The 26,623-nt window shown below is 48.6% G+C and overlaps 1 protein-coding gene across 1 annotated transcript in view; it reads right to left on the reverse strand.

The window, feature by feature from the left end:
* TENM4 (teneurin transmembrane protein 4) overlaps positions 1-26,623 on the reverse strand; it is a 742,958-nt gene that overhangs the window by 63,510 nt on the left and 652,825 nt on the right. Inside the window, exons 22-26 of the mRNA XM_027083511.1 lie at positions 14,411-14,530; positions 9,152-9,413; positions 6,135-6,402; positions 3,377-3,520; positions 469-718 (exon numbers count right to left, since the gene is read on the reverse strand). Coding sequence (XP_026939312.1) covers positions 469-718; positions 3,377-3,520; positions 6,135-6,402; positions 9,152-9,413; positions 14,411-14,530 — 1,044 coding nt within the window. The remainder of the gene's footprint in view (positions 1-468; positions 719-3,376; positions 3,521-6,134; positions 6,403-9,151; positions 9,414-14,410; positions 14,531-26,623) is intronic.

The following is a 26,623-nucleotide window of genomic DNA, read 5'->3' on the forward strand; positions in this document are numbered from 1 at the left end:
GCCCGTGGGTCTTATCTCAGTGTGGGGCAGCTGCAGGGAACTTCTCCAAACTCCGACGTGTGTTAAGTAACAGGGCCAGGCTTGCTAACACTGGCACCCGGGCCTAGTCCGTGACACCATCCCTTGTCCTTATAAAAAGACTCGTGTGATGAATTCTGATCAGTTTGGTGCCAGGAAACAGAAGAAAGATTCAAGGGCTTCCAAGGGCTTCTCGGTTGCCGGCAGCCTTCTACAGCATCTGGATGCCAAGATATCTCCCTGTCCCAAGGGCAGTCTGTCTTCATTGCAGTGCCCCGTGCAAAGCAGCGCCTGCTTCCCCAGAGCCCCCAGCTCACAGTTTGGCCTCTGGGGAGTGACAGGTGAGGCTCTGTCCTGCCCCCTTCTCGGGCTGGTGGGTCACGCCAGGTGGACCCACGGGATTGCAAAGGGACATATTAGGAACTGTGAGGAAGGCCTCACCTTACATACCTCAACTCCAGGATGTTGGTGACGTTCCCGGAGGGGAAGATCCTTCGGATGTAGTTGAAATCTCCCACGTAGAGGCTCCCGTCGGAGCCGCACGTGAGGGCCACGGGGGCCAGGAGCTTGTTGCCGTCGGCAAGGCCGTTGCAGCTGGGGCAGGAGATGCTTCTCCGGCGCCCGTTGCCCATGATGCTCCCGATGACAGGAGGCTGCTGAGACACAAACTGGTTCTCCCCGTTCCCTTTGTGCAAGATGCCTGGGACAAGGACAGAAGAACAGAATCACTGATGGAGCAGGAGACGGCTCTCCCCTGTGGCTGGCCACAGGGTCGCCTTGCAAAAGCAAGGCATGCCAGAACCCTGCCTACCATTTCCAGACTCATCTCCCAAGGCTGCCTCGCCCCATAACGAAACCCAGGCCATCCTGGACAGGCCACACTGCTTTGCTGATTGAATTCCCATGACAAGTGTGTAAGACAGGTGCCATTATGCTCCCTGTATTAACAGGGGAGACCTGACATCACACAGATGACAGCAGAAGCGCTTCTGAGCACTTCCAAGCTCTGAATCATTCAGCCCCGCTGCCTCTCAAATGGACTGAACACACCTCACGTGCCTAGTCTACGTCTCCATCACGGCACAGAATTCTTTATTGCACTTATCTGTTTTCTCTCTTTAGAGTGAGACCATTTCATGTGCAGAGACAATGTCTTTTCCCTTCTGTATTCCCACGGCCTAGCACAGACCTGACACAGAGTAGATACCAGTAAATGTTCATAGAAATACACAAGTGAAACTTCCAGACTCTTCTCACTGAGGTGGAGTCAAGAGACGGGTTTTTATCTGATTTTGATACTAATGGGCTGATCCCAGATCTTGCATGGGTCTCTTCAGTGCTTTAACTGCCCTTGGGCCTCAGTCTCCCCACCAGCAAAATGAAGGGATTGACCTCAGTGGCGTGCAAGCTGCATCCCATATCCATACTGTCTCTTCTCAGGCCCAGCTCATCCTTTAACTCCTGTACTGTTGCTACAGCCTCCTAACTGGACTCTCTGCCTCTGGCCTCACCCCTTCCATACTGAAGCTTTGAGTGAGTTGTGGTTTTTATGGTCACAAGAATCTTCTCCCAGGCTGTCATCTGTTAGCTTTGCCCTTTATTGAACAGACGTCTTTCATTTTTACATAGTCTAATCAACCATTTTTCAATTCTAATGTTCGTGCTTTTTTTTAGGGTTTTAGGGAATCCTTCCCTGAGATCATAAATACATTCTCCTGTATTTTCTTCTATTAACTTTAAAGATCTTTCAAATTTAGCTCTTTAATCAAACTTTTAAATTTATTTTGTGTACAGTGTGAACTGAATTTTTTCCTCCACACATTGAGCCCATTTCCCCCAATACCAATTTCTAAAACACCTATCCACCCTCCGTTGACATGGGATGCTACCTCTACCATATATCATGTATACATGGTGCGTGGCAGGAACTTGTACCCTATCCACCCTGTCCTCCTTCTGTAGTTATAGAACTGTGCTGTTTAGCTGGACGTGTGACTGTCTGGAACTGACTACAATCCCCAGCTCCCTCTGCAGCTACACTTGGCAGGTAACTGGTTAAAGGTGTGGAAGTGGTGTGGGCAGCTGCTGGGAGGTGTCGCTACAATGGAAGGGGCTTGCTCTCAGTCCTTTTCCTCCCTCCTGCTGGCTGGAAAGTAGATGTGAAGGCTGGAGCTGAAGCAGTCACCTTGGACCATGACCTTGGGGATGGAGGCCTGCAGAGGTCTAAACCAGCCTCGGATCACCTACCTCCAGACTTTCAGGTGAGTGAGAAACAAACTTTTACCTTGTTTGCAATTCTGTTATTTTGGCTTTTCTGACACTCATAGCCAAACGTAGTCCTAATTACTACTCACAGGTCAGTTTCTGGATGCCTTGTTCTATCCCATGGAATCTATTTCTCTGTTCCTGTGACAGCACCACACAGTTTTAAGTGTTGCAGTTTTCCTAAGATATCTTAACATCTGCCAAGTGCCTCTTTTTTTGGTTCTTATTTTAAAGACTGCTTTATCTATTTACAAATCTTTATTTTATTATAAACTTTAGAATTAGTTTTTCAACTCCCACACCCCCCAAACATCAAAGCAGTGGCTTTGATAAGCATTCTTGCATCTACAGATTAGGCAGGAGAGATCTGACGTCATTACCGTGTTTACCTGTCCCATCCTGGGACACAGTCAGAGAGGGCTATCTAAACTACAGATCTGACTGTGCCACTTGCATGCTTTAAACCTTTCAGAGGCTTGAGATCTGCCTCTGGACGGAGTTGAAAGTTCTAATCTTCTTACCTGGGGCTCCAGCTGCTCAAGGCCCCGGCTCTGGCTTTTGCTCTTCCCTTCATTTCACCCTTTGCTCAAACCACAATGAACCTTCTCTCCAATTACTCTTCTTTCAAGCTTCAGTGCTTTGGCACATGCTGTGCTCTCTGCCTACAAAGTTCTCCCTCCTTGACATACAGGGCTAATCCTATAGACCCTTTGAGACTCAGCTCAGAAGTTCTCTCCCAAGAGACACCCTGCTGAACCAAGAAGCTGAGTCAGGTGTTCCTCTTCTACAGCCCCCAGAGTGTCCCCGGCTCCCCTCTGTGACGGCACTGTCCCTGGCACAGTGTGGAAACTGCCTGGGAAGTGTTTGTCTCACCCAGAGTGTAAACCCTTGAAGCCCTTCACTTCTGCATCCCTGCTGCCTAGCAGTGACAAGGTAGCCAAGGAATTACCTGTATTAACGCTTCTGACCGACTGATCACATATAAGACTCCGTAATTTGAAGTGTGTGTTTTTTTGCCTCGCAGGGAACAAAGCATATGAGAGAAAAGGGTCACACCGTGGCCTGGTTCCTGAAATGGTACTAATCCACTCACCACTTTGGATGTTGAGGGCATGATGTTTGTCCAGGCTCCATCCTCCCAGCTTGGAAGCATCGATTTCATAGCCCTGTAGCACTGTTGTTCTTTTTTCCCACAGGATCAGATCTGGGCAGGATTCATACTCATAACCCACAGAAACTGTAGAAGACAAAAGGCACAAAACGCACCGGTGAGCAAAGCCTCTTCTTTGGCTTTCGATCTGCATGCAAGGCCCCTGCTTGTCTTTGGTAGGAGAGGAAGAAGGATCAAATTCCTAAGTGGCAGCCAGACCTATGGGCAATACTAACACTGGGAGGCTGGACCTGAGCATCCTTTTTGGAGAGCAATCGTACATCATCAGGAAACATTAAACGAATGTCCTAAATACTTTATGAAGGACCCAGTTGAAGGACCCAGGTGAATCGATTCCAGGGAAATAATCTTTAGTATGGAAAATACTTTAGGCACTAAAGCCTTCACTGCAGCATTATTTATAATAGTGGAAAGTTGGAGGTAATCTAAAGGTCCAAAGGGGGTGAGAGGTTGAGCAAACCAAGTGTATCCACCTGAGGAATATTATGCAGCCACTGGAAATTACGGTTATGAAGATCACAGGGTGACATGGAAATGTGCTTACGGGGTAATGCTGAGTTGAAAGGACTGGTTATATACGGTATTAAATCTCTGTTAAAAAAAACTATACATGAAAAAAGAAAATAAAATTTAATGTTAACAGGTAGTTGTATTTTTTTATAGAAATATGTTTGACTTTATTTCTATTTTTTGGTCCACTTACCACATTTTATTAATGAACATGATAATACTTTAATAAAGAAAAAAATTAAAAATCATTTATAATGAATACATGGAAAAGGAGCTCAGTTAGGGAACTCTGAAAACTAGAAGTTGCTCAAAACTTGAAAATCCCTGGTTTTGCTTTTGTTTCATAAATCCAGGCCTCCTGGGGCACTGGGAGGCAGGCTAACCATGGCAGGCTCCCTGAGGCTGGGTTTGTGAAAATCCCAGTAACTGCCCTACGGAAAGGAACTGGCAGAGACAGGAATGCCGTTTCTTCCAAGTATCTTTCTGTGTAGATGCTATTTTCCACTGGGCAATGCTCTATCACATGATCAAGACAGGAATTAACAATTGGGCAGCCCCTTAAAGTTTCCTTTAGGTGCCCTGAGAGATTGCTGGCCCGCTATGGCAGGAGCGAATGCATTGGAAGATGTCCCTGTGACCTCTTCCCTATGACCTTGAGTCCCTTAAGCAGACACTCTGCCTCCTACTGGTCCCCTGTCATCTCAGGAAAGCAAACCTCAGCCCTTGACGTCTCTGTGCAGAGAGACCTTAACTGGCTGGTGGGCACTTAAATGTGCTCATTTCATCTAAAGAGGTAGTAAGACTTCATGGAGTTTGAAGAGACCATAGAAGTAGTTTGGTTTACAAAAGGGATCGTAAACAGTGACGGATGGCATCTTTGCTCCCAGTGTACCCTGTGGGGTAGGGCAGGATGCAAACCTACAGGGGAGATCGTGGGTAAATCCAGCTCAGCTCCTTCCTTGTGTGGCCTTGGGAAGTCACCTCACCTCTCTGGTCCTCAGCTTCTTCATGCAGAATATGAGGACAATTTCTGACTCACAGGGTGGTTGTAAAGATTAACCGAGATACCACTGTACAGGGAGCACATCACCCAGAGCAGATGCTCAACAGACACTCCCTTATTGCCTGCCTCCCTCCCTCCCTCCCTCCCTCCCTCTTTCTCTCTTCATTACTTCTCATCTGCTTCCTCACTCTGCCTTTGCCAAGTCTAGAAAGGGAATGAAACTGGAGTGAGCTTCAAGTTGAGAGGGATTTCCTGGGCTGTTACTCTAAGTGCTTGGAGGACTAGCCCTGCAGGGGTCAGGACTGCTAACAATCCGGCTCTGAACCCTTCGTGGAGCCTTGCTCTCAGCCGGAAGCTGAGATGAGCACAGCCAGCCCTGGAAGCCCAAGGTCTGAGTGGGGCTGGGACTCCAGGTGAGGCTGTTGTCACCTTCTGCTTCATGTTAGAGAAAAACAGCAATAACATCAACAAAGGGACTCTCTGATTGGAAAGGAGGTAAAGAGGCCAAAAGGCCTTTCTGATGAGGGAAGAATCTTAGCTCCTGCACCTCAGTAAGACTGAAGAAACCCAGAAGCTCCAGACTCCCTTTTTTTTTTTTTTTGCGGTACACGGGCCTCTCACTGTTGTGGCCTCTCCCGTTGCGGAGCACAGGCTCCGGATGCACAGGCTCAGCGGCCATGGCTCATGGGCGCAGCCGCTTCGCGGCACGTGGGATCTTCCTGGACCGGGGCACGAACCCGTGTCCCCTGCATCGGCCGGCGGACTCTCAACGACTGCGCCACCAGGGAAGCCCCAGACTCCCATATTTTTAATGGGTAAGTTCAGGCCCAACGGCTGGGGGTGGGGGCAGGGTTGGGGCAATGTCCACATGGCTCTATCTCTGTGGCACCAGCCTCTTTCAGCCCATCACATAACACCACAGTGCTCTTCAAGGGCCTTTTTGGTTTTGTAACCCTCTTTTTTAACTGTCAAGTTTTCCACATGCAGGTCTTTGAGTACTTTCTTTTAGGTCATGGATGGTCACTGAAAGGTCCAACTAGACCTTAGGTATTTCTGAGAAGAGAAAGGGAGGAAGAAAAAACAAGGGAGGTGGAAAAGGAGCCCTGTGCCCCCAAATCTTACTGTCTCTCTGAGGACGGCACTGAGGCCTGCGGCTGGGAGGCTTACCGAAGGCTTCCGAGAGCCCAAACACCTTCTGGTTGTAGACGTCTGTCTTGTCCCAGATGAAGTAATAGGACAAGTCTGGGGCTGCAGCGAACCACTTCCTGAAGAGGCGGCCCTCAACCGCCACCATGAGGTGGACCTTCATGAGGTTGAAGGGGATGGTGCTGTGGGTCAGGCTGATCCTCAGGACAGATTTGTAGCCGGGGGTACGGCTGCTCAGGTAGCTCAGCCTCATCTTGCAGCCAGAGATGGCGATTTCCTCCTGCAAAGCCTAGAGAGACAGATCACAGCAGGTGACGGTCACAGAATCACTGGTGGAGGGAAGGTGGCCACAGCCCCACATACTCTGGGTGTTCAAGAGGCAGAGAAGGATGCAGAGAAGGAGGAGGAGAGAAAGGGAGAGGAGGAAGCGGAGTGTGAAGGGTAGGGCAGGAAAGGAAGAGAAGGGAGGGAGGGGTGTGGGAGGAAAAGGAGAGTCAGAAGGCCTGCTTTCCGGGGCAGCTCTTACTCGGGACATCCCTGCTCCATAAGCCTCAGCTTCCTCCTTTCAGCAGGGATGGCGATGCTCATCTCGTTGCATTAATGAGAGGATAACACGTGTAAAGTATTTATCATACTGTCAGCTTTCATTCACTAGCTGTGTCATCCCAGAAAACTCATGGAACCTCTGAATCTCTGTTTCCTCACTGGATTAGTCTGATGACTGGGTAAGGTCACATACATAAAGTGCCCAGCACATAACGGACACTCAGTAAATGTTACTAATGATGACGGTGCTGCTGGTGCTGGAAGCAGGGGGCCCTGGGAAGTTCCCTCCGACCGATGTGTACAGGTGGCTCAGCGAGAAGGCCTGCTTCTCTCTCAAAACTTTCCTAAAGGAAGATCTGTTACAAGTGGCTTTCCTCTTCAGGAAGGTACACAGAGGCTAGAGATGTGGACCGAACCATTATGCAGGGTTGGGAACACAGACTGCCAAGGACCTGCAGCTAAGGCCCGCAGCTCATCAGTAGAAAGAGGACAGATGGGCTGCACGGAGTCTGCATGCTCCAAGGCTGTGCCAGAGGGGCAGAGTGGTGGGAAAGGCAGTGCTTTATCTACTGGTGCAATGGGCTCAGCTCCAAGATGGGAAGCTGAAATTAATGCCAAGATGCCTGGGCACATGGCAAAAGTGGAGAACTTTTATTGGCTTGATGCTCTGGGCTCTGTTTCAAGAAGGGGACGTTAAATCAATTGAGGCTAACGTATCCATTAAAAGGACAATGATTATTTTACTCTCGTGGTCACAGGGGAACTGGGCCTTCACAAAGAAAGCCTCTTCCTTTCAGTCCGTGTCACAGATGGGTGTGAACTCCCACCCCAACCCATTCTCCTGAACACACGACATTTTTCGGGATTGGGCCTACACCAAAGCAATCTTCCTAAATTTCAGCTCACAAGTTCTAGGCAAAGCCGGGCTTGAGTGCCATCAGATGCTGTCATAAGTATTTACTCTCCTTAACATACCCTTCAAAATGTACATCTCCCTGTACTTGCAAAGGCTAGCCAATGACAGGACTGGGAAAACCCAACAGTTTGTTTTCACGTATTTCATGAACCTGATAAGAAGCAAGGTTTGTGACCCAGCTGGGCTCGTAGACACCCAGCCCGGGGAGCACTGTAAAGAGAGGGGGACCTTTCACTTCATTTGTTTCGAAGTTCCTGCTCCTGGGGAGACGTCTCGCTGGAGCTAAACCAGTGCTGAGTAACAAACCTCCCCTCCCCAGCAAGCTCCGTCTCCGCTGACAACCATTCCGTAAGAAAGGTCAGCCTGGGAGTGGAGACAGGAGACAAGCGCTGAATGTCTGCAAAGGAGTGAGGTTTCAACCTGTGGCTGCAATGAGAATTCCGAAATGGCTGTGTTTCCTTCTTGAGGGCCGGCGTCTGAAGCCACTGAACAGGGTGCAGCGCAGAGATGTTCCCGCTTAGCCCAGCAAGAAATACACACACAAACGTGTCTAAACACCCCGCTCCGCCAGCACCGGAGATCATTTATCAGCCTGCACGTCGCCAGAGCTCTCATGAGGACGGCGGGAGGGCTGGGGCTTCTCCCCCAGTTTCTGCACTGCCATCCCTCCTCCTCCCCAGGCTTCGTTTCTGCCATTAGAAATTGGGCCGGGATGGCAGAAGAAATTCAGGTCCACACAGCTTTGTTAGGCAAAGAATCCATCTTGGTTTCTATCAGATGAAAATGCATTTTTCCAAATTACTTCCTTTTAATGATAATGAAGTAAAGCACTTGCATGTATCGATTTGAGCCAAAGCGCTCATTAATTGGCATGAAGGCAGTGTGTGTAAAATAATCTAATAGTAATAATGTTTAAAATTCACCGAGCACTTAGTAGGTGCCAGATATCGTGCCAAGTATCTCATACACATTTCCTCATTTAATCTTTAGTACGATGCAAACATTTGGGACCCTCTGCCTCACTCCTCTTGGTGGAAACTACCATTGCTATTTTTCTTTTTTTTTTGCAGTACGCGGGCCTCTCATTGTTGTGGCCTCTCCCGTTGCGGAGCACAAGCTCTGGACGCGCAGGCTCAGCGGTCATGGCTCACGGGCCCAGCCGCTCCGTGGCATGTAGGATCTTCCCAGATCGGGGCACGGACCCGTGTCCCCTGCATCGGCAGGCGGACTCTCAACCACTGCGCCAGCAGGGAAGCCCCTATCATCGCTATTTTTAACAGAAATAAGGAGGGGCGGGGGAGACACTGGAGGTTGGGGAAAGGAGACGTGGAAGTGAACTGGGTGGCGGAGTGGAGAGGGGGTGGGAATTTATTATATGCTGGAGGGTGCCAGGCACTTCACAGGGCTCACGTGTATTAAGTGTGTAAGGGGGTGGCCATGATAGCCTCACAGCACCCCGGCTGGGGTCTGGATGGTGGACAGATGGGCTGTCTCTTTCCCCTGTCTCTGAGATCCTCCTCCACCTCCCGAATGAAATAAAGGCATGGAGAAATGCAGTTAAGAAAGCTGGGTATACCTGAATTTCCGGAACGATGGGGCCTTTCTCTGCACAGGAGCTGGCGAAGGACGTCAGTGGGGAAGGAGACAGGACAGGGTTGGGGCGGGCAAAGTTGCTCAGGTCACAGCTGGGAATCTCATTCTCCTCCTGCCGCAAGATGATGGTTTCCATGACAAAGAAGCGATCCCAAGGCAGCCAGAGGGTGTGCTCCTGTGTGATGAAGGGGGCCCGCTCGAACCGCAGGATGATGGAGATGCCGCCATTTGTGACCAAGTCAAAGCTGTTTGGGAGGGGAGGGTGAGAAGGAGAGGAGAGGGAGGAGGGAGGGGCAGAGAAAGGAGAAAAATTACACCGAAGGATCTGAGCACTTGTTGAGGGAAACTCTAAAACCTGAAAGACTAAAAAAAAAAACAACCTGAAAGACTTGACTGCGGTCACAAACAGTGACAGAGGTTCCAGAAAGCATTATGTTTTTGAAAGTGATTCACCGTAGAGAACCTGCCAAAACCAAATAACAACCTGCTTTGGGGAGCCATTTGCTAGGACACAGGACCGCTGATGAGCCTCTGCTCGGGTGCCCCTGGTACTTAGGGCGTCTTAGAGCTGAAGCCCAGTGAAAATTCATCAGAATAAAGCAGAACAAACCCTGCCCTGGTGTTAGAGCTCTAAGCCTAGTCCTGGCTCTGCCGTGGGCTACTGTGTGACCTTGGGTAAGTCCTTTAGCCCGTCTGATTCTCAAGTTTCTCATCTGTAAAAGGCAAAGGTTCAAATAAATTATTCTGAAGTCATTAAGATTCTATGACTCTACAGCAATTGTATCTCTGATTATGATACTCAACCAGGCCTTTGGAGTTACAAAATAGCAAGGTAGTTTAGAGACGGGCACAATTAGAATCACCGTAACTTAGAAGTGAAAGAGGAACCAGAAGACTGAGTCCCAACCTCCCAGTTGAGATGAGATCTCCGTGGCTGTGTCCCTGAGAGCTGGTCACCCAGCCTTTGTTCATTGCCCTTTGGGGATGGCCAGAAACTTGCTGGCAGCTCTGTTTTTGGTTCTGGCATCTTAACTCCCATCACCAGCAGACAAACCTGGCCGGGCACTTGCCCATCCAAGCCTTAGCATGGACCTTTTTTTTTTTGAAAATTCAAGGAAACTGAGTTCCCAGTTGTACACTCCATGTTTCTGACACTGAGCGTCTGATCTGAGGGTTCAGCAGCTAGGTGGTCAGAGGCCAGATGAGCTCACATTATAGAAGATGGGAAAGGAGGCCCAGGTGTAAGCCCAGCTATGTCACTAGTCCTGCAGGCTGGGTCTGCTTTGCCAACTAGAGTGCGTGGTTGCTACTTAAGACCCCACGTTCGACGTGCAGCAAGATTAATTCAGACCAGAGTTTTGTGTCCTTCCCCCACCCCACCAAAACAGAAGTTTAAAATCAAGTAACAGTTGAACCACTAGGTCATCTGACCTAGTCCCCTCTCTGAATCTGATGCTTTAGTTCCTTCTACAGAACCACTATCAAGGGGCTATTTGGGTCCTGTCTGCACATTTCCAGCGACGAGGAGCTTGCTATGTCCGCAGGGAGACTGTCCCATCTTTGTTTATTTCTGTTAGTAGACTTTTTTAGGGGGGTGGGAATTGAGCCTGGGTCCCTCTCTTAATAGCTCCTTAGCCACTGGGACATGTTCTACCTGCTAGGGTGACTTCAAACTAGTCTTCCTCTGCCTTTGACAGTCCTTTAGGACTTGAAAACAGTGATCCTGTCCACCTGTCACCTCCTGGTGATGTCTCTTTGGACAAAGTCCTTTAGCTATTACTTTTAGGATGCATTCTCAAGGCCTGTCCTCATCTTGCTTTTTTGGATGGAGGGCTTCTGCTAACTCCTCACCCACTCAGAATTCCAGTCCCCTCCCCTCCAGAATCCCACTGCACCATGTGCACTTCTCGTAACAGCCCACATCACACTGCACTGGAATCATACATTCACTCACAGGCCTGGGGACACTGATTCCTCTCAGCCTTTCCAGAACTTAGCCCCGTGCTTGATGGTTATAGTTTATAGAATGAACTCATGAGTGGCGTTGTCAGTTTCTTCTGAATTGACTGTATACTAAACACCCTAAGTTACTTCTTCCTTTGGCTATTACCGTAAGTCAGCCTCGGGGTAGATGACGCCCTCAGATCTGGGTCCCCAAGCTCCAAAGCCTGACTCCTCTGTCCTTTGCAGATGCTTTTCATCTGTTTTGCCTGCTCTTCACTCGGCCCCTTCTAGGCCCACATAACCTTTGAGTAGAGGAAGTTGGCTACCATCGTTCTTCAATACATAATAATAGAGAAACACCAGGGAAGGTGTTTATTTTCAACTAAGAGTTCAGGTTTTGGCTTTCCAGAAGAATACCCAGGGCTTGGGGAAAATACCCAGGGAACAGAACCGAACAGCATCTGTACTTCGACAGAACACTTAACTGTCAAACAGAAGTTTGGCCTGACTTACAAGCTCCCTTCGTGACAGGATGAGCGCTGACAGGATGAGCGCGGGGAGGGAGTGAAGACAAACATGAAAAGACATATTCTCAAGGCCGTGAGCCAGGTGGGGGCAGCTGGCCTAGCCAACAGCGGGGTGTGATTGGCTCTTGCCAAGAGCCAGGCCTGCCCATCTGGAGGGAAACCTTGCTGTGGACATGGGCGTGACACTGACCTCAAAGGGAAGGCCTGCTTCTCAGATGAAGCCCCAACAGTGAGGGCCAGTCCGAGCACAGCCACTTAGTCCACAGGTGAGTTCCGTCACCTGTCTGAGCCTCAGTCTCCTCATGTGAGATGAAGGTGACAATCATCATCACTTGGCAGGTTATTAATGAGACAGATGAGATAATGGCCGAGGAAAGCACTGGGCTCCATTCCCTGGGCTTCGTGCTCTGTATAATCCCATCTTTCAGTTCAATGAACCTGAACTGCTTCTCCTGTCTGCTATTTTTTTTTTTCTTTCAGTATGTGGGCCTCTCACCGTTGTGGCCTCTCCCGTTGCGGAGCGCAGGCTCCGGACGTGCAGGCTCAGCGGCCATGGCTCATGGGCCCAGCCTCTCCGCGGCATGTGGGATCTTCCTGGACCGGGGCACGAACCCGTGTCCCCTGCATCGGCAGGCGGACTCTCAACCACTGCGCCACCAGGGAGGCTCCTCCATCTTTTTAATGATCTCTTTGGCTAACTTCCCTGCCACTGTTTTCTGTCTGTGAGCTCTTGTTAAGACTTGAGGTCTGGTATTTCAGCATGGGGCCGGGGTGGGAGATCTGGACAAAGGCAAGTGTCATGGTGCCTGCCGGGAAAGTGAGGAATACAAAGATGAATCAGACCTGGTCCCTGGACCTGCATACACTGTTATCTCCAGGCGATATCTCTAGCCTTACAGTTTCTCCTCGGGTATGAGAAATAAGAAAGAAGGTGAGCCAGGGACAAGGGGGAGAGAAATGGGCAAGATGCTACCCATTCACATATAACAAACAGGGCTCTTCAGACACTTATTAGAGAATAAGTCATGACTCTCCCATACATTATGCAGTGTCTAAGATGGGAAGAAAACTTAAGCCCCCTGATGCATTGGTAAGAACTGTCCTGAAACGCAAGCTTTAGGCTGTAGCAGCTCTGGCTGCTCGGGTGTAATTAAGCTGGCCGGTGCAGGAAACATGGCTGATACTTACCACCCCGGATGCCCATCCTCTCATGAGGTAGTAGAGAGTGCAAGGGCAGCACAACAGGACGAATCAAAGCCTGGAGGTGCTAACTGGGCATTCCCCAAGGGCCACCAAGTTTACTGGACTCTGGTGTGTTTTATGGACTCACCCTAACCGAGCACAGTGGGCAGAGGACGGACTACTCGCCATCTCACATGAATGATGGGCAAATTTTATGGCAAAAAAAAAAAGAGCGGTCCCCATGGCTCCTTTTTGATGACTGTTTCACAGCAGGTAATAATGTAGTCAGGATACTTGTTGCCTATGATGCTCACGTCTCCTATTTCCACAAAGCAGGCAGCCCTGAGCTGGAAGGTGGTAAAGGCACCATGAGGAAGGAGACTTCTCCCTGCTGTAGCACAAGTCTGCACCGAGGTGCTTCTGGGGATCAGTGGCCTGGCCTGGACAGATGATCCCTGGGGACTGGCCACCAGCCTCTTCCATTCATAGGGAGGGGGAGGAGGGAAGAGAGGGCTCCCCATGCCCAGCTTGCCAGCCCCGTCTAAGAGGCACATATGTCTACAAACAGATGAGCCCCTACTTCATTATCACCTCGGCCAGGACATGTTCACATCTGAGATTGGATTAAAGAGGTGCTGAAATCAATCAGGCTGGAGCACAATTTCCAACACAGAGTGAAAATCAACCTTATGGGCCCACACTTAGCCAGATGGACACCACCACCTGATTTTATTAAAAATAGAGGGCTTGTCACCACTGACAGCCTAAATATTCCACTTTCCTCCTTCCTCTCCTCTTCTCTCCAAAACAGTCTCATGGCTTGCACTGTAATCATCACCTTTTTAAGTTGTAACTTTAATATATTGCTAATATTTATTGTATACTTACTATGTGCTAGACCCTGGAGATACAGCAATGAATCAGAGTGGGGCAGGGAACTAAGATTTATTAAACACCTACTATGTGCACGGTGCTTCTCCACTCATCATAGAATCAAATCCTTACCACCACCATGTAAGATAAATAGTATTAGGACCATCTAACAGATGAAGAAGCTGAGGCCAAGAGAGGTAAGGAGATTTGTCTAAGAACACATGGCCAACAAATGGGGGAGCTACAGTGATTAAAGAAACCTGACTTCATTCAGGCTGATGAACTGAAGGTTCTCACAGGGATCTGAAGGTCAGAGTTCTGTGATCGCTCAGTGGCTTCCATAGACCTGGGTGGTTGCAGATGGAAACCACACAGCAGGAATGCTGAGACTTCTGGAGCTTTCTGGCCTACGGAGAATGGTCCACTCGACAGTATTTTATATCATAAGCCATGCCACAGAACAATATGTATAAGGTACCGCATGCTTACTCTGAGAAACCAGTAAGAAGACGCTGCTTAATTTAGAGCCAAAGGGACTTAGGCCAGAGTCAGCTACAAGGTCACACAGCTAGTGCATTGCAGGGCTGGGCACGTGGATTCAGGTCCTCTGACTCCAAGTCCTATCCTTTTCGCACGTTGTCATTCCAGCAGCAGCTATGTGGCAAGACCACGAGAGCACAGCCTTCACCAACCCTGGTCCCCAAAAGGCCTCTTACCTGCCATCTTGCCTGCTGATCGTGTATCCAAAGAGAGGGTTATTGACGAAACTGATGTTCACACCAACCAGCGGGGTCCCATCTGATGTCATTACTTGACCACGAATGACACATGCATGCCTGGGGGTAGAAAAGAGAGAAAAACATGACCTACTTTTCACGTTAGAACCCTGGCTGGCAGGTCAGAAGACTGAGGCAGGTCACTCAGACATATCTAGGCACCCAGGGGCTCACGGTATCCACTCAAGATGAGCACTACCTTTTTTTTAATTGCCTCAATCTAAGTCATCAAAGCATCCTCTAAAGAATTATTACTGAAAAAGGTTTTCAGATATCTCACTGAGAGGGTTATTTTCTATGGATACCGTACTATGCTGTAAGGAGAAAAAGCTGATGGGGTGGGGTGGTGCTATACAGTGTAGTTATGCATGTGAATTTGGAGTCACGTGACTTGGGTTCAAAACCTAGCTCTGTCACAGCTCTTCTTTTTAAAAAATGTTTATTTATTTATTTATTAGTCATCCATTGAATACACATCAGTTTATACATGTCAATGCCAATCTCCCAATTCATCCCACCACCACCTCCACCCCCCACCACCACCTTCCCGCCTTGGTGTCCATACGTTTGTTCTCTATATCTGTGTCTCTATTTCCATCTTGCAAACCGGTTCATCTGTACCATTTTTCTAGGTTCCACATATATGCGTTAATATACGATATTTGTTTTTCTCTTTCTGACTTACTTCACTCTGTATAACAGTCTCTAGATGCATCCACGTCTCTACAAATGACCCAGTTTCGTTCCTTTTTATGACTGAGTAATATTCCATTGTATATATGTACCACACCTTCTTTATCCATTTGTCTGTCGATGGGCATGTAGGTTGCTTCCATGACCTGGCTACTGTAAATAGTGGAGTCACGTGACTTGGGTTCAAACCCTAGCTGTGTCACAGCTCTTTGAGTCTCTGTTTTTTCATCCTCGTGCACAGTAAGCTCCATAAATGGCAGTGATCTTTATTGTCACTAAGGGTCTCACTGGAAGCAGGCATTCACGAAAGTGAACAGGATAGAGGGCACTTCCTCTCACCTGGCATTGGAGACAGGAGAAGGGCAGATGCTGGTGTCCCCTTGGAGTGGTTTCTAGAACTCGGCACCTCTCCCAACATCCCCCCTCCTATTCTCCCTCTATATGCCAGGCAACAAGCCATCTGCTTTTCCCAAACTTGCCAGTCAAATATTGTTCAAAGCCTCTGTGTCTGTGCAATGTTCTTTCATCTGCCTCAGATATCATTCCTGTACCCCTCTCCCAACATTCTCATCCTTGAAGACCCAACTTCAAATGACGCCTCTTCCCTGAAGCCTTTCTTGACGCCCCTAATTAGAACTAGTCACTGTCTCTTCCAAAACCTGGCACAAACCCCTTGATACCCTACCACACTGGTACATGTTCCTCCACTCCACTAGATCACCAGCTCTTTGAGGCCAGGGTCAAGGTCTATTTCCTTTTTTCTCTCTAGAGTGCCCGGGAAAGCCTAACAAGTACGAGGTGATTGTTTAAAAAAGCAAAACCAGTAGGTTGGGTAAATACGTGGGACAATTAGAGATCATCTAGAATGATGTTTTTTCAAATATTTCAGAAACAGAATCTTTTTAGCAGATGATATTTTATAAGGATCCCCAAGTGGGAAGCCAATAAAAACAAGATCTGCTCCAGATGAAGTAGGGGTGGGACCCGCTTTCCCCTTGGGGTGGTTCTGAAAGCAACTCTGTAGAGTCTTAGTTTCTGGAGAAGCCAGAGGAAAGCCAGCTGGAAAATCACTGAGTTAGTGGAAGAAGACGAAACTGGGTCCACAGACGTCACGTTATTTGCTCCAAGCCACACAGGGAGGCAGGGGCAGAGCCAGGCCTTGAGTCCAGGCCTCACACTCGGGGTCCAACTCTAGACCAGTCTGTACACCACTGGCAATGGGTGGAAGTGAAGATGCTCACTGGTGTCAATGTCCTGAGGGATCAGGGCGCTGGGGAGACAGCCCTCGTGGACAAGACAAATCTGAGGCAAAGACGCAAAGGCTCTGTTGTCCACGGTTCGGAAGGCTTTTTTCTGGCCTGGGGAAGAGCTAGTGATGAGGCCTGTGGGCATTCATAAAAAAACATCTCAAACTCAGCCTCTGCTTTATTAGGTACCTACATCTCTACCCTTTCTACAGAGGAAAGTGATAAGCTTTTCTCTGTTTGATGAGAAAAGCAATTAACACCAGGCTTGTAAGCAGCTGGGCTCCCCGGTGTCAGTTTGTCCTTTCTGAAGGCAAGAACAACTACCCACAATGCACCGAGCTCCTCACCCCACCTCCCCTCACCACACACAATCTGGTTAATGTTAATTCAGTCAGTGGTTTTCTTCCGAGGCCCTTGGTCTAAATGCAATTACACGGCAAACAAGTTAAGCGGGTGAGGCTCAGCAAAGACTCTCCATCCTGCTCTGAAGGTCTCCCGATATATTTACGTGAAATTATCTCTCCGCTAATGGGAAAGATTTATTCCGTCAATTGTATTCAGCCGGTACTGAGAGATGCTTTCTCTAATGGAGGAAAATTGAATTTCTTATTGCTGGAACTCTGTCCTTCCAGAGGATTACTAACAGATCTCATATCCTGGTGCTGGCTACTCTCCAGCCTCCTCCTGACATATGTGCCTTCAGATTCTGCCTGGACCCTAACCAGCCCTCTGGGGATGGTTTCCTTTGGGGGGCTGCCCTGGCTGCTGCCCCTCCTCCACATGTGGGCCAGCCTCCTCTGATTAATATCTCTTTGGGGATTTCCTGATAGTTGGGAAACATTAAATCAGCACCATTTGGCCATCACGTCGCCTCCACTTCAGCAACCCGGAGCAGATGTAATTTTAGCCCGGGCTCCTGTGGATTGCTTTGGATCCTGGAGAAGATTAAGTTGACTCCCGGTGCCCCTGTGGGCCACAGAGGCCTCCTGCCAAAACAGGCATTTGGCTCAGGAATTAAGTCCTGGAGAAAAACACTTCCATCCTCCTTCTATCTGACCATGACTTTCAGTTGTCAAGAAAACCCAGTTCAACGTAAAGCCTTCCCTGGAACAAAGAAGGTGGGGAAGTCTGCTCTAGGAGACTTCCAGGAGGCCCTTCCAGGAGGCCCTTCCAGGAGGCCCTGGAAATGTGTCTCCTGCCACGTGTTTTTGTCCAGGGAGGTCTGAAGAGATGTGGCTGCTGGGTTTCCAAACATTTTCTTTCTTCATCCAGTTATTCAATGGAAACCACCAGTGGTGCCCTGGTGAATATTTAACAATTGGCTTGCAAAAGAAAAGTGGCTTTAATTTGTGGCATTTGCCTATTTCTGTGGTGTAAAGACTTCCACCACGGCCGATTTCACACTGCCGATGAGATATCACTGCACCCAGAGTTGGGAAGAGATGGCTAGTAGGACACCAGTATATAACAGTATTTCCACCACAGAGAAACAAGAGACCTAAATAAACTCTAGAGTAAAGATGATGGTAAAACACAGCTAAATAACTAGAAAGTGATGCGTTTTGATTATTACCTTTGTTTTTAATCTAATTTGTTTAACTGTGATTTTATATAATTTGATTTTTAATAATAGTTGTGCTTAGGAACTAGCTTGCAGAACCCCTGAACATTTAGTAAGCAGTCCCTGTGAGCTGGCATGAGCCAGCTTCCGTCCACCACTGAAACACTGACCCTCACACTAAGGGTCAGTGCATCTAAGAAATAGGTGCTGCTTTGACTGTGAAATTCCATAATGGAAGACTGCCTTGGTGAGAAATCACTAATGCAGGGTGCAAATCACTGTCACCAACTTGGCTTCCCAGCTGGCTCATACGATCCTCTTATCACCAGTCCTATATTTGACGTGTTTTGCTTTTCCTCAGTCACTGTCTTGGCATATGGGGTTATTTTCTACTCATCCTTAGGGTCCCATCTAAGCTGTCATCACTGCAGTGAGGCTGTTTCCAACTCTTCCTGGCACAGCTAATCACCCCTCTGCTCCGCTAGGTTGCTCTAAACCTTCCAAGTATCTCTCCATGATGTGACTGTCATGTCATCATGATGTCATGACATCATTCACATTTAGACAGCTATCTTATGTGCTTCCATCTCCAAGGGCTAGGTAAGCATGAGATATTCTCCCCAGGTGTTTATTAGGTGAGAAATGATCAAGGAACTGAAATTCAGAGAGAACAGACTTGCTCAAGGTCCTACAGCAAAGAACTCAATGGGTTGAACTGACACTCAAAGCTAGGACTCCTTACTTCCAGGTCCTTCCTCTTACTACTGTGTTATTCACCTGCACTCACTAAAGTTCACTTAATTTAGAAAGCGGGGCACCTACTCGAAGGCAAGCACTGTGTTAGGCCGCTGAGGCTATAGAAATACACGGATTACAGTCCCCGGCTGCTGCCTAGAGCTCACCAAAGCAAACGTGAAGTGCCTGAGTGTAGTTGTCTCTGACACCAGTGAGTCAACACATGGGTTTGGCATATGTCAGGCAGCTGGGCTACAAAACAAGCAATTAGGCTGGGTGAACTCTGCCAGGAAGGAGTACTCATGCCAGGCCAAGGGGGCGAGGCGTCAAACATGCTGGCATTGGCCCAACCACATACTCAGGGCCCGACTGAGGTGCCCTGGCTGACGCCAGTGACAGGGGAGATCTGCCTGACTGCTTCCTGGGGACACCTGCCAGGTTTGGGATCAAGGGAGGAAAGTGTTGGAGAGACAAAACCACCGTGAAACAGAACCAAGCAAAGAAGAAACTCACCTCAGCCGCCTGTCAGGGACAAGTGGAGGGGTGTGGTGAAAGAGCCCTGGGCAGGGGTCCGTTCCCAGTTCTGACTCTGGTAACTAACCGTATGACCTTGCGGCATCATCTGACCTCTCTGTACTTCCATTCTCTCACCTGTCCATGCAGGCTGAAGATTTTCTCAAACAGATGTAAAGTGGAATGTATGATGGTTTTAACTTCGTGCTCCTCAATCCAGCACAAGCAGCCCTACTACACGTGGCTTCAGAATCCTAAGGGAGCTCATACAATGCTGATACTTATTTCTGAGTTGTTCCCTTTACATGGAACCTTCCACCCGTCCTCTTCACCTGAAAACCACCTGCTTAGCCTCAGGACCCACCTGGAGCGGTACCCTAGCACTCACACTCCCTGGGCTGTCTCTGCAAAGACTGAGTGCTGTCATGCCATTGGGCAACCTTTTCCCCCCAGCAGATCACAAGCTCCTTGAAGACAGGGACCACATCCCCCTCACTGCTGGACTGCCAGCACTGAGCGTGGGTGATGCTCATTTCTTTTCTTCTTTTTTTTTTTTGGGGCGGTACGCGGGCCTCTCACTGTTGTGGCCTCTCCCGTTGCAGAGCACAGGCTCCGGACGCGCAGACCCAGCGGCCGTGGCTCACGGGCCCAGCCGCTCCGCGGCATGTGGGATCCTCCCGGACCGGGGCACAAACCCGTGTCCCCTGCATCGGCAGGCAGACTCTCAACTCTCAACCACTGTGCCACCAGGGAAGCCCTGATGCTCATTTCTGAGTGGGCAAAAGAAAGCTTCCGCCAACACAAGGGTGCGCCCTGGAATTTGAATGCGTGGTGCAGAGTAAGCTCTTGATAAATTATTTACGAAATGAATAAAGAACTGATGTGTTTCTGTAACTGAAGATGAGAGAGATACCAGAGAACTCTGAGCTACTTGACCTTGACAGGGATATGGCTACGGAACAGAGGGCTCCAGGGGCTGGGTTTTCTAGTTGGTCACAAGTTGCATCCCAGGGCTGGGTTCCTTCCCCTGGAGGATCCACCCGTCTCTGCTTGTAGCCCTACTGCTTTGATGCTACAGCCTCCTCTTCTGTACATTTAAAGGTTTTGAAAACTTAAAAAAAAAAAAAAAAAAAAGAATGCCAGAAATTAAGTTAGATTTGTTATTCATTGTGTATCATACGAGCAGATAGAGGAAGATGAAGGAAGAAAAACTGCAGCTTGAACATTTTTTGTTATTAAATGGAGACAGCTAATGACGCTGGTATTCAGGAAACTGGAATAATCATTTGGGATCTATCTAGGCGGCAAAAGGTAACTTTAGCCCTTCTTTGCTTCAAGGTATTTGTTACCGTGTGCCCCTATTGGTTATGCAAATCACTCCTTTGCATTACATGCTTTAAACAGATTTCTATGCCAGACTTGTACCCACCCTTTAAGCTGTTTTCTGCCAACTCATCTGACTGACTAGGGATCTTTCTAGCACCAACTACACTTTATCCAACATCTTGTAAGAACCTTACTTGGGCCCAAAGAATCCCCACTTCACGGCCTGTCAAACGACCCCCATTTAAGGGGGGTCCCAGTCAAAGCCTGACCCTGTCCACTCAGTAGCTTCCAAGACCTTCTTTCTAGCCTGGCAACACGGGCCATTCTGTAGCCCTTTCTTCAGAGCTTTCCATCTTGGTCGCTCTGCCTCCGTTTCTTCAACCAGCTTTTCTAGCCTGCCGTCTTCCACCTGTGTACGTTTTCTTGGGAACCCACTAGTCATGACATGTGAGAAGAGACCTTCCTGATCATCTCTCTTCACACTTCACACTTCTTGCAGAAGTGAGAAAATAAAGCCTCGGCAGGGGGTGGATTTGCCCATTCTCGTAAGAGTGGCTGGGGAGCCAGGATTCAAATTCAGGACTTCCTTTATTATCCATGAGAACTCAGGGAAGTCATTTCACCTCTCAGGCTACTTACCATCTGACACAGATACACACCTAAATAACAGAATCTCAATTTGTTTTAGCCGCCTAAAAAATCTGAGTTAACATCATCAGAGGAGGGCTCTGAAAACTATTTTTGGTCATACACCCTTTCTGTAAACATTTTCTGAAGGCTCCATGGGTGTATTTATATTTATTAATAAATTGTACACACATGCTATCATCATTAGCTAATATTGGAAAGCATAATATACGCTTGGTACAAGATTTAATGGACAAAAAATGAATATTTCAACTAGTCTTGATAATTTTGAATTTTTTGCTTCCCTTTTTGTTAGATCCGATGAGAATGATCACTACTGTTTTTAACTTCATAGTGGAGTTGAGGAAGACTCTGGACCAGGAGTAGGAATATCAGCTCTGCCGTTTGACTGCTGGCTTGTATTTGCACTTGTCATCTTTGATTGGTAGTTACTTTGCAAAATCCTTTTATGCCACTGGACCCCATATTTTTTTTTTTTTGCGGTACACGGGCCTCTCACTGCTGTGGCCTCTCCCGTTGCGGAGCACAGGCTCCGGACGTGCAGGCTCAGCAGCCATGGCTCACGGGCCCAACCGCTCCGCAGCATGTGGGATCTTCCCGGACTGGGACACGAACCCGTGTCCCCTGCATCGGCAGGCGGACTCTCAACCACTGCGCCACCAGGGAAGCCCTGGACCCCATTTTTTATGTAAGTTTGGTTAAAGCTAGATTTTACACACATACACACACCCTCCCACACACGCAACACAGTCATGCTATAAACCAGTAAAGCTCTGTGAGGAGTAGATCCTCATCTCCCTCAGAACACCTCACACGCTTGTCCAGACACGTAACCAACACTGGAACCAAGCAAATCAGAGAAAACCTGGTGTTCCGTACAAGTAAACAACCATTCTTTCTTAATTTTAAAGATAAAAAGTAAATGTAGACAGACGGCCTAACATTTTCTTCCTGTACCTCATGGACCACGTTGGGCAGCCGCCTTGGGACCACTGTACGGCACTAGAGTTTCGATGGCGTGTGTCTGTGCTTTCTTTGTATGAAATAAACTCTAATATGCTATATATTACTATATTCAAAAGCCAACTTCCAGCTGTGTTTCGTTCTTTATAACTTATTTCATCGCTCTTCCTATGTTTACTTTGTATGTCTTTCAATAACCTTAGGCCCAAACCAACAGAACTCGATCTAATCAGTTAACGTTTAATAACGTTCCGACTTATTGGTGGTCAGGGAGTTGGACCAGATCCTCTCTTGAGGCACCTTGCAAATCTAAGATACCCAGGTTTCCAGACCTTACCACTGTCAATTCACCACATCATCAGTATCCCTGTGCCACCCATGTCATTTTCTGTAGTACCCATTGTGTCCACATAAAGTCCACACTCCTTAGCTTGGCATGTAAATACCTTCAGGATCAGGCCCCTGCCTGCCTCTCTCATCGCGGTTTTCCATTCTCACATCCTGTGCTGCTGCCATGTTAAATTACTTCTCATACCCTTGCCTTGGCATGCACTTCCATGCCTCCCTGACTTTGTCTATGTTGGTTCCTTTGCCTCAATGACTGTCCTCCCATTCCTACTAATCTCTCCTTGAAGGCCGGCCTCTCAGTGAAACTCTTCCCTATTTTCCAGGACAAAGAAGCCACCCCCTCCTTTGGTGAACAAAGCACAATGTACTTATCCCACTAAGGTGTGTTCATCTGTTTAAACGCCTTATCTTTTCTAGATTGTGAGTTCCTTGAAGGGAACAACTATGTCCACTTCATCTAACTCCGTGTTTATCACAGGAGTAGGTCTATTAGGATGCGTTCAATGAATGTTGAGTAAAGAGACAAATGCAGATCACATAAATGAATGAAAAAAGATGACAGAAAAATATGAATATAGTTATTTCAAATAGCCCAAAGTAAAAAATAGATATACATGGGTTGGGGGAAGAGAAACATAGATGAAGCCCAGGTAAATGAGAATAGGGTTCAGTTACTGGAACTTTAACTGAGCACCTACTATGTGCTATACACGGTGCTGGGTGGCAGGGAAGATATTTATTCATCCATTTTCTTACTTATGGAAATTACAGGACAACGGTGCCAGTAGTTTCTGTTTTATTTTCCATTGTATTCTTTTTAAAAAATATTTGTTTATTTACTTATTTTGTTGTCGTTGTTGTTTTTGTTGTTTTGGCTGCTCCATGCGGCATGGGGGAATCTTAGTTCCCTGACCTGGGATCGAACCTGTGCCCCCTGCATTGGGAGCGTGGAGTCTTAACCACTGGACCGCCAGGGAAGTGCCCTCCACTGTATTCTAAGCAGTTAAATTACTAACGATAAATGAGACAGAATCCCTATGCATGAGGAACTCACCTTTTAGAATGAATATAATTTGACTTAAAAAAAAATTCCTTGTATCTGGAAGTAAAGCTAGCATGGGGTAAAAAGGGGAGCTGCCTACAAGGTCATTCCAGTACGACATACAAACACCCCCACAGTTAGCCTCAAGCACCAGGCCCTGCCCAAGTACCCTGACTCTGTTCTTCCATTTGGAATTCGGCTCAGCTTAGACTCCACCAGAGGCTTCCAGATCACTTGCTGGGTGTGTGGAATGAATGTCACAGGGAAGTACTCCAGTTCACGACAGAACAAGCTTTGCTCTTGGACTGTTTTGTGTATATCTGGGGAGCGGAAAGAAGAAATCCACAGACTTCTTCAGATTAACAGGAATTTAATGTTTAACTAGAAGAGTCCTTTGGGTGCCTGAGTCCAAGCCCCTAATTTACAGGTGAGATACGTGATCCCTAGAGATGGACAGAGCCTCCCCTCCATCACCCACTGAGGCTGAGGCATCGACAGGTCTGCTATGATGCTCTCACCCCACTTGGGGGCATCCAATGACAAGATGGCCTGGTAACTGCTAGTGGCTTCTGGGCCCTTAGGCCTGCCTCCTGCAGAGCCCAGAAGCCACGGTCCTGTGATCTCCTAACTTTCTGTGGTTGTTGAGCTACTTCAGACACTCAGGGAGCACGAGGTCCTGGGCCCCTGCTCTGCTCACTCAAGCCTGGGGGCAACTTGGCCGCTGAACGCTGATGCTTTGGGCTGAGTCGGCTCTCGCAGAAGTCATCTGGAATACTTCCTGCTGGCCAACGAACGTGCACACAAGAACAGAGCCCACGACTGTTCAGGACACCGTATGTCCAGAGAAGTGAGTCCTGGTTGTGGCAAAGGAGAAACAGGACTGAGAGAGACCAGCCAGTGGAGACCATTTTTGAGGAGCAAAAGCCTCCTGATCCTGGGTGACAGGGCTGGCCAGGTCGGGGGACGCGGCTCGGAAACACTGACCGTGTGCCTGGGGCCAGGGAATGTGAGTACATGTCTATATAGGCTGTTCCCTGGGCTATGCAGCCAGAGGTCGGCCTCTAAGAGGACTCCTCAGCAGATGGCTTGTGTTGCTAGAAAAACTTGAAGCAGCTCTGCTAAAACGTGACTGCACACAGTGTCTCGGTGGACAAGTTCATTTCACGACCGTGTGTCCTGTCTTCCTGTCAGGGTACAGGACAGGTCCTGCTTCTTCCGGAAAAGGGAGACTTCGCTGCTTTACTCAGAAAGGGGAGACTAGGATGGACCACAATTAGACCCACTTCCTGGGGTGGGGCTAGTGCGGGGCAGAGACACAGAAAAGGGCCGTGCAAATCCAGCTCGGCAGGCCGGACCTGAGGTGTAGAGTAACAGACAGGTGGCATTCGAGGGAAACAGTCCTTCCAGGGGCAGGGGAGGAGGACTGACAGGGGACAGGCAAGGTGAGGGAGCTCCCAGGGGCAGCTGGATGTGGATGTCCCGTGTGTCACCAGGTAACGATGCCCAGGTTCCTAAGCAGAGCACGGGTGGATCTCCAGACCCAGACATGGCAGGGGTGGGAGCCAGGTACGGGGAGGCAAGGCTTGCATCCTCGGGGGGCAGGGCTACCAGGCCGCTCATATCAGGGACTTACGGATAGCAGGCGAGTTTGGGATTCTGGGACAGGACAGAAACCCACTGCCAGAGCTGGCACATAAAGGGTCAGGCAGAGGAATGGTAGGAGGACTGGAGGCTGAGCCGCTGGGGTTGCTCTAAGCCCTCCTCCTCAGGTTGGGGTTAGTCCTAGAGGCCTGCAGGCTAGACCCACAGGGTAGAGTCACAGGGCCCCCCCCCCCCGGGGGGGGGGGGGGGGGGGCGGGGGGGGGGGGGGGGGCAGGTCTCTCTCCCGGGCTAGAATACTGCCCAGAGGTAGCATCGCCTCCCCACAGCCCCGCACCGTGGAGCTCGCTTACAGCCAGCTCTTGACGCCTCCAGGATTGGACTGGGGTGCTGGTTAGACTCATTGCAGGGGTGTTTGGTACGTCCTGACCCTATATTCTCCATAGAGAACAATATTAGTGATGTGATGCATGGCCCTCCAATATTTTAACTTCTCATTGCTTGAAGTTTATCAGTGTTGGATGGAAACGCAGAAAGTCCTTGACTTACAGACACTGGAATTACTACTTGAGAGCCTCACTTAGGACTCCAGGCTCGCCAGGACTCAGGCTCTGCTACTGCATCACTGAGCCAAGAGTTTTTTCTCTGGCCTCAAAGTCTCCTCTTCAACCACAAAGGACTGCCCATCTCAAAGGTCTGTTCACCTCTGCCTGCCACAGTGCCAGGGCACTTGCATCAGTTATATAACTACATTAATGCTTTGGGCTAAGATTCTCATTTCTCTCCCAGTTCCTACGGTGACACTAAAACCTATACGAATACAAATGCCCTTGCCAATGAGAACACTGACTCTTGCTGTAGGTGATAACAGCCACTAACATTCATCCAGTGCTTACTGCTCTGACACATAAGTGTTTTATATCTCCTTCAATCCTCAGACATCCCCACGAGGTACCAATTATTATCCTTATATGACAGATGAGGAAAGTGAGGAACAGAATGATTAAGGGACTTATCCCAGGTCACACAGCTGGCAAGGGGTAGGGCTCAAATTCAAGCCTCGCTACCTGCCTCTGAGGCCATGCTCTGCGGCACTAAGACCTGCTGCATGTTAGCTTTTTACTGTGTTGTACAGTATTAGAAAGAAAGTCAGGGCCAGCTGGGGTTGTAGAGTTGTAGCAGCACCATGTTGTACAGATTTCCAAGCTGAAGATGTGGAGGTGGGAACATAAAAGACCTAGCAGAGAAGAACAGAGGCTCAGCACATGGGCTCTAGGACCAATCAGCTTGGCTTCAAATGCTGGCTCTGCCACTTACAAGCCGTCTGTCCTGGGCCAGGTTACTCAACTTCTCTGTGCCTCAGTTTCCTATCTGTAAAAGAAGGGGCATGAATTCCCTAAGTTATATGGTTTCAGGGGAGATGTAAAGGTGTTACTAATTATGAAACTTACGAAGCATTTCAAATAATGCCTGACACA

The sequence above is a fragment of the Aethalodelphis obliquidens genome, unplaced genomic scaffold, assembly GCF_003676395.1.
Source record: "Aethalodelphis obliquidens isolate GAN/ISIS:26980383/991018 unplaced genomic scaffold, ASM367639v1 scaffold50, whole genome shotgun sequence".
NCBI lineage: Eukaryota > Metazoa > Chordata > Mammalia > Artiodactyla > Delphinidae > Aethalodelphis > Aethalodelphis obliquidens.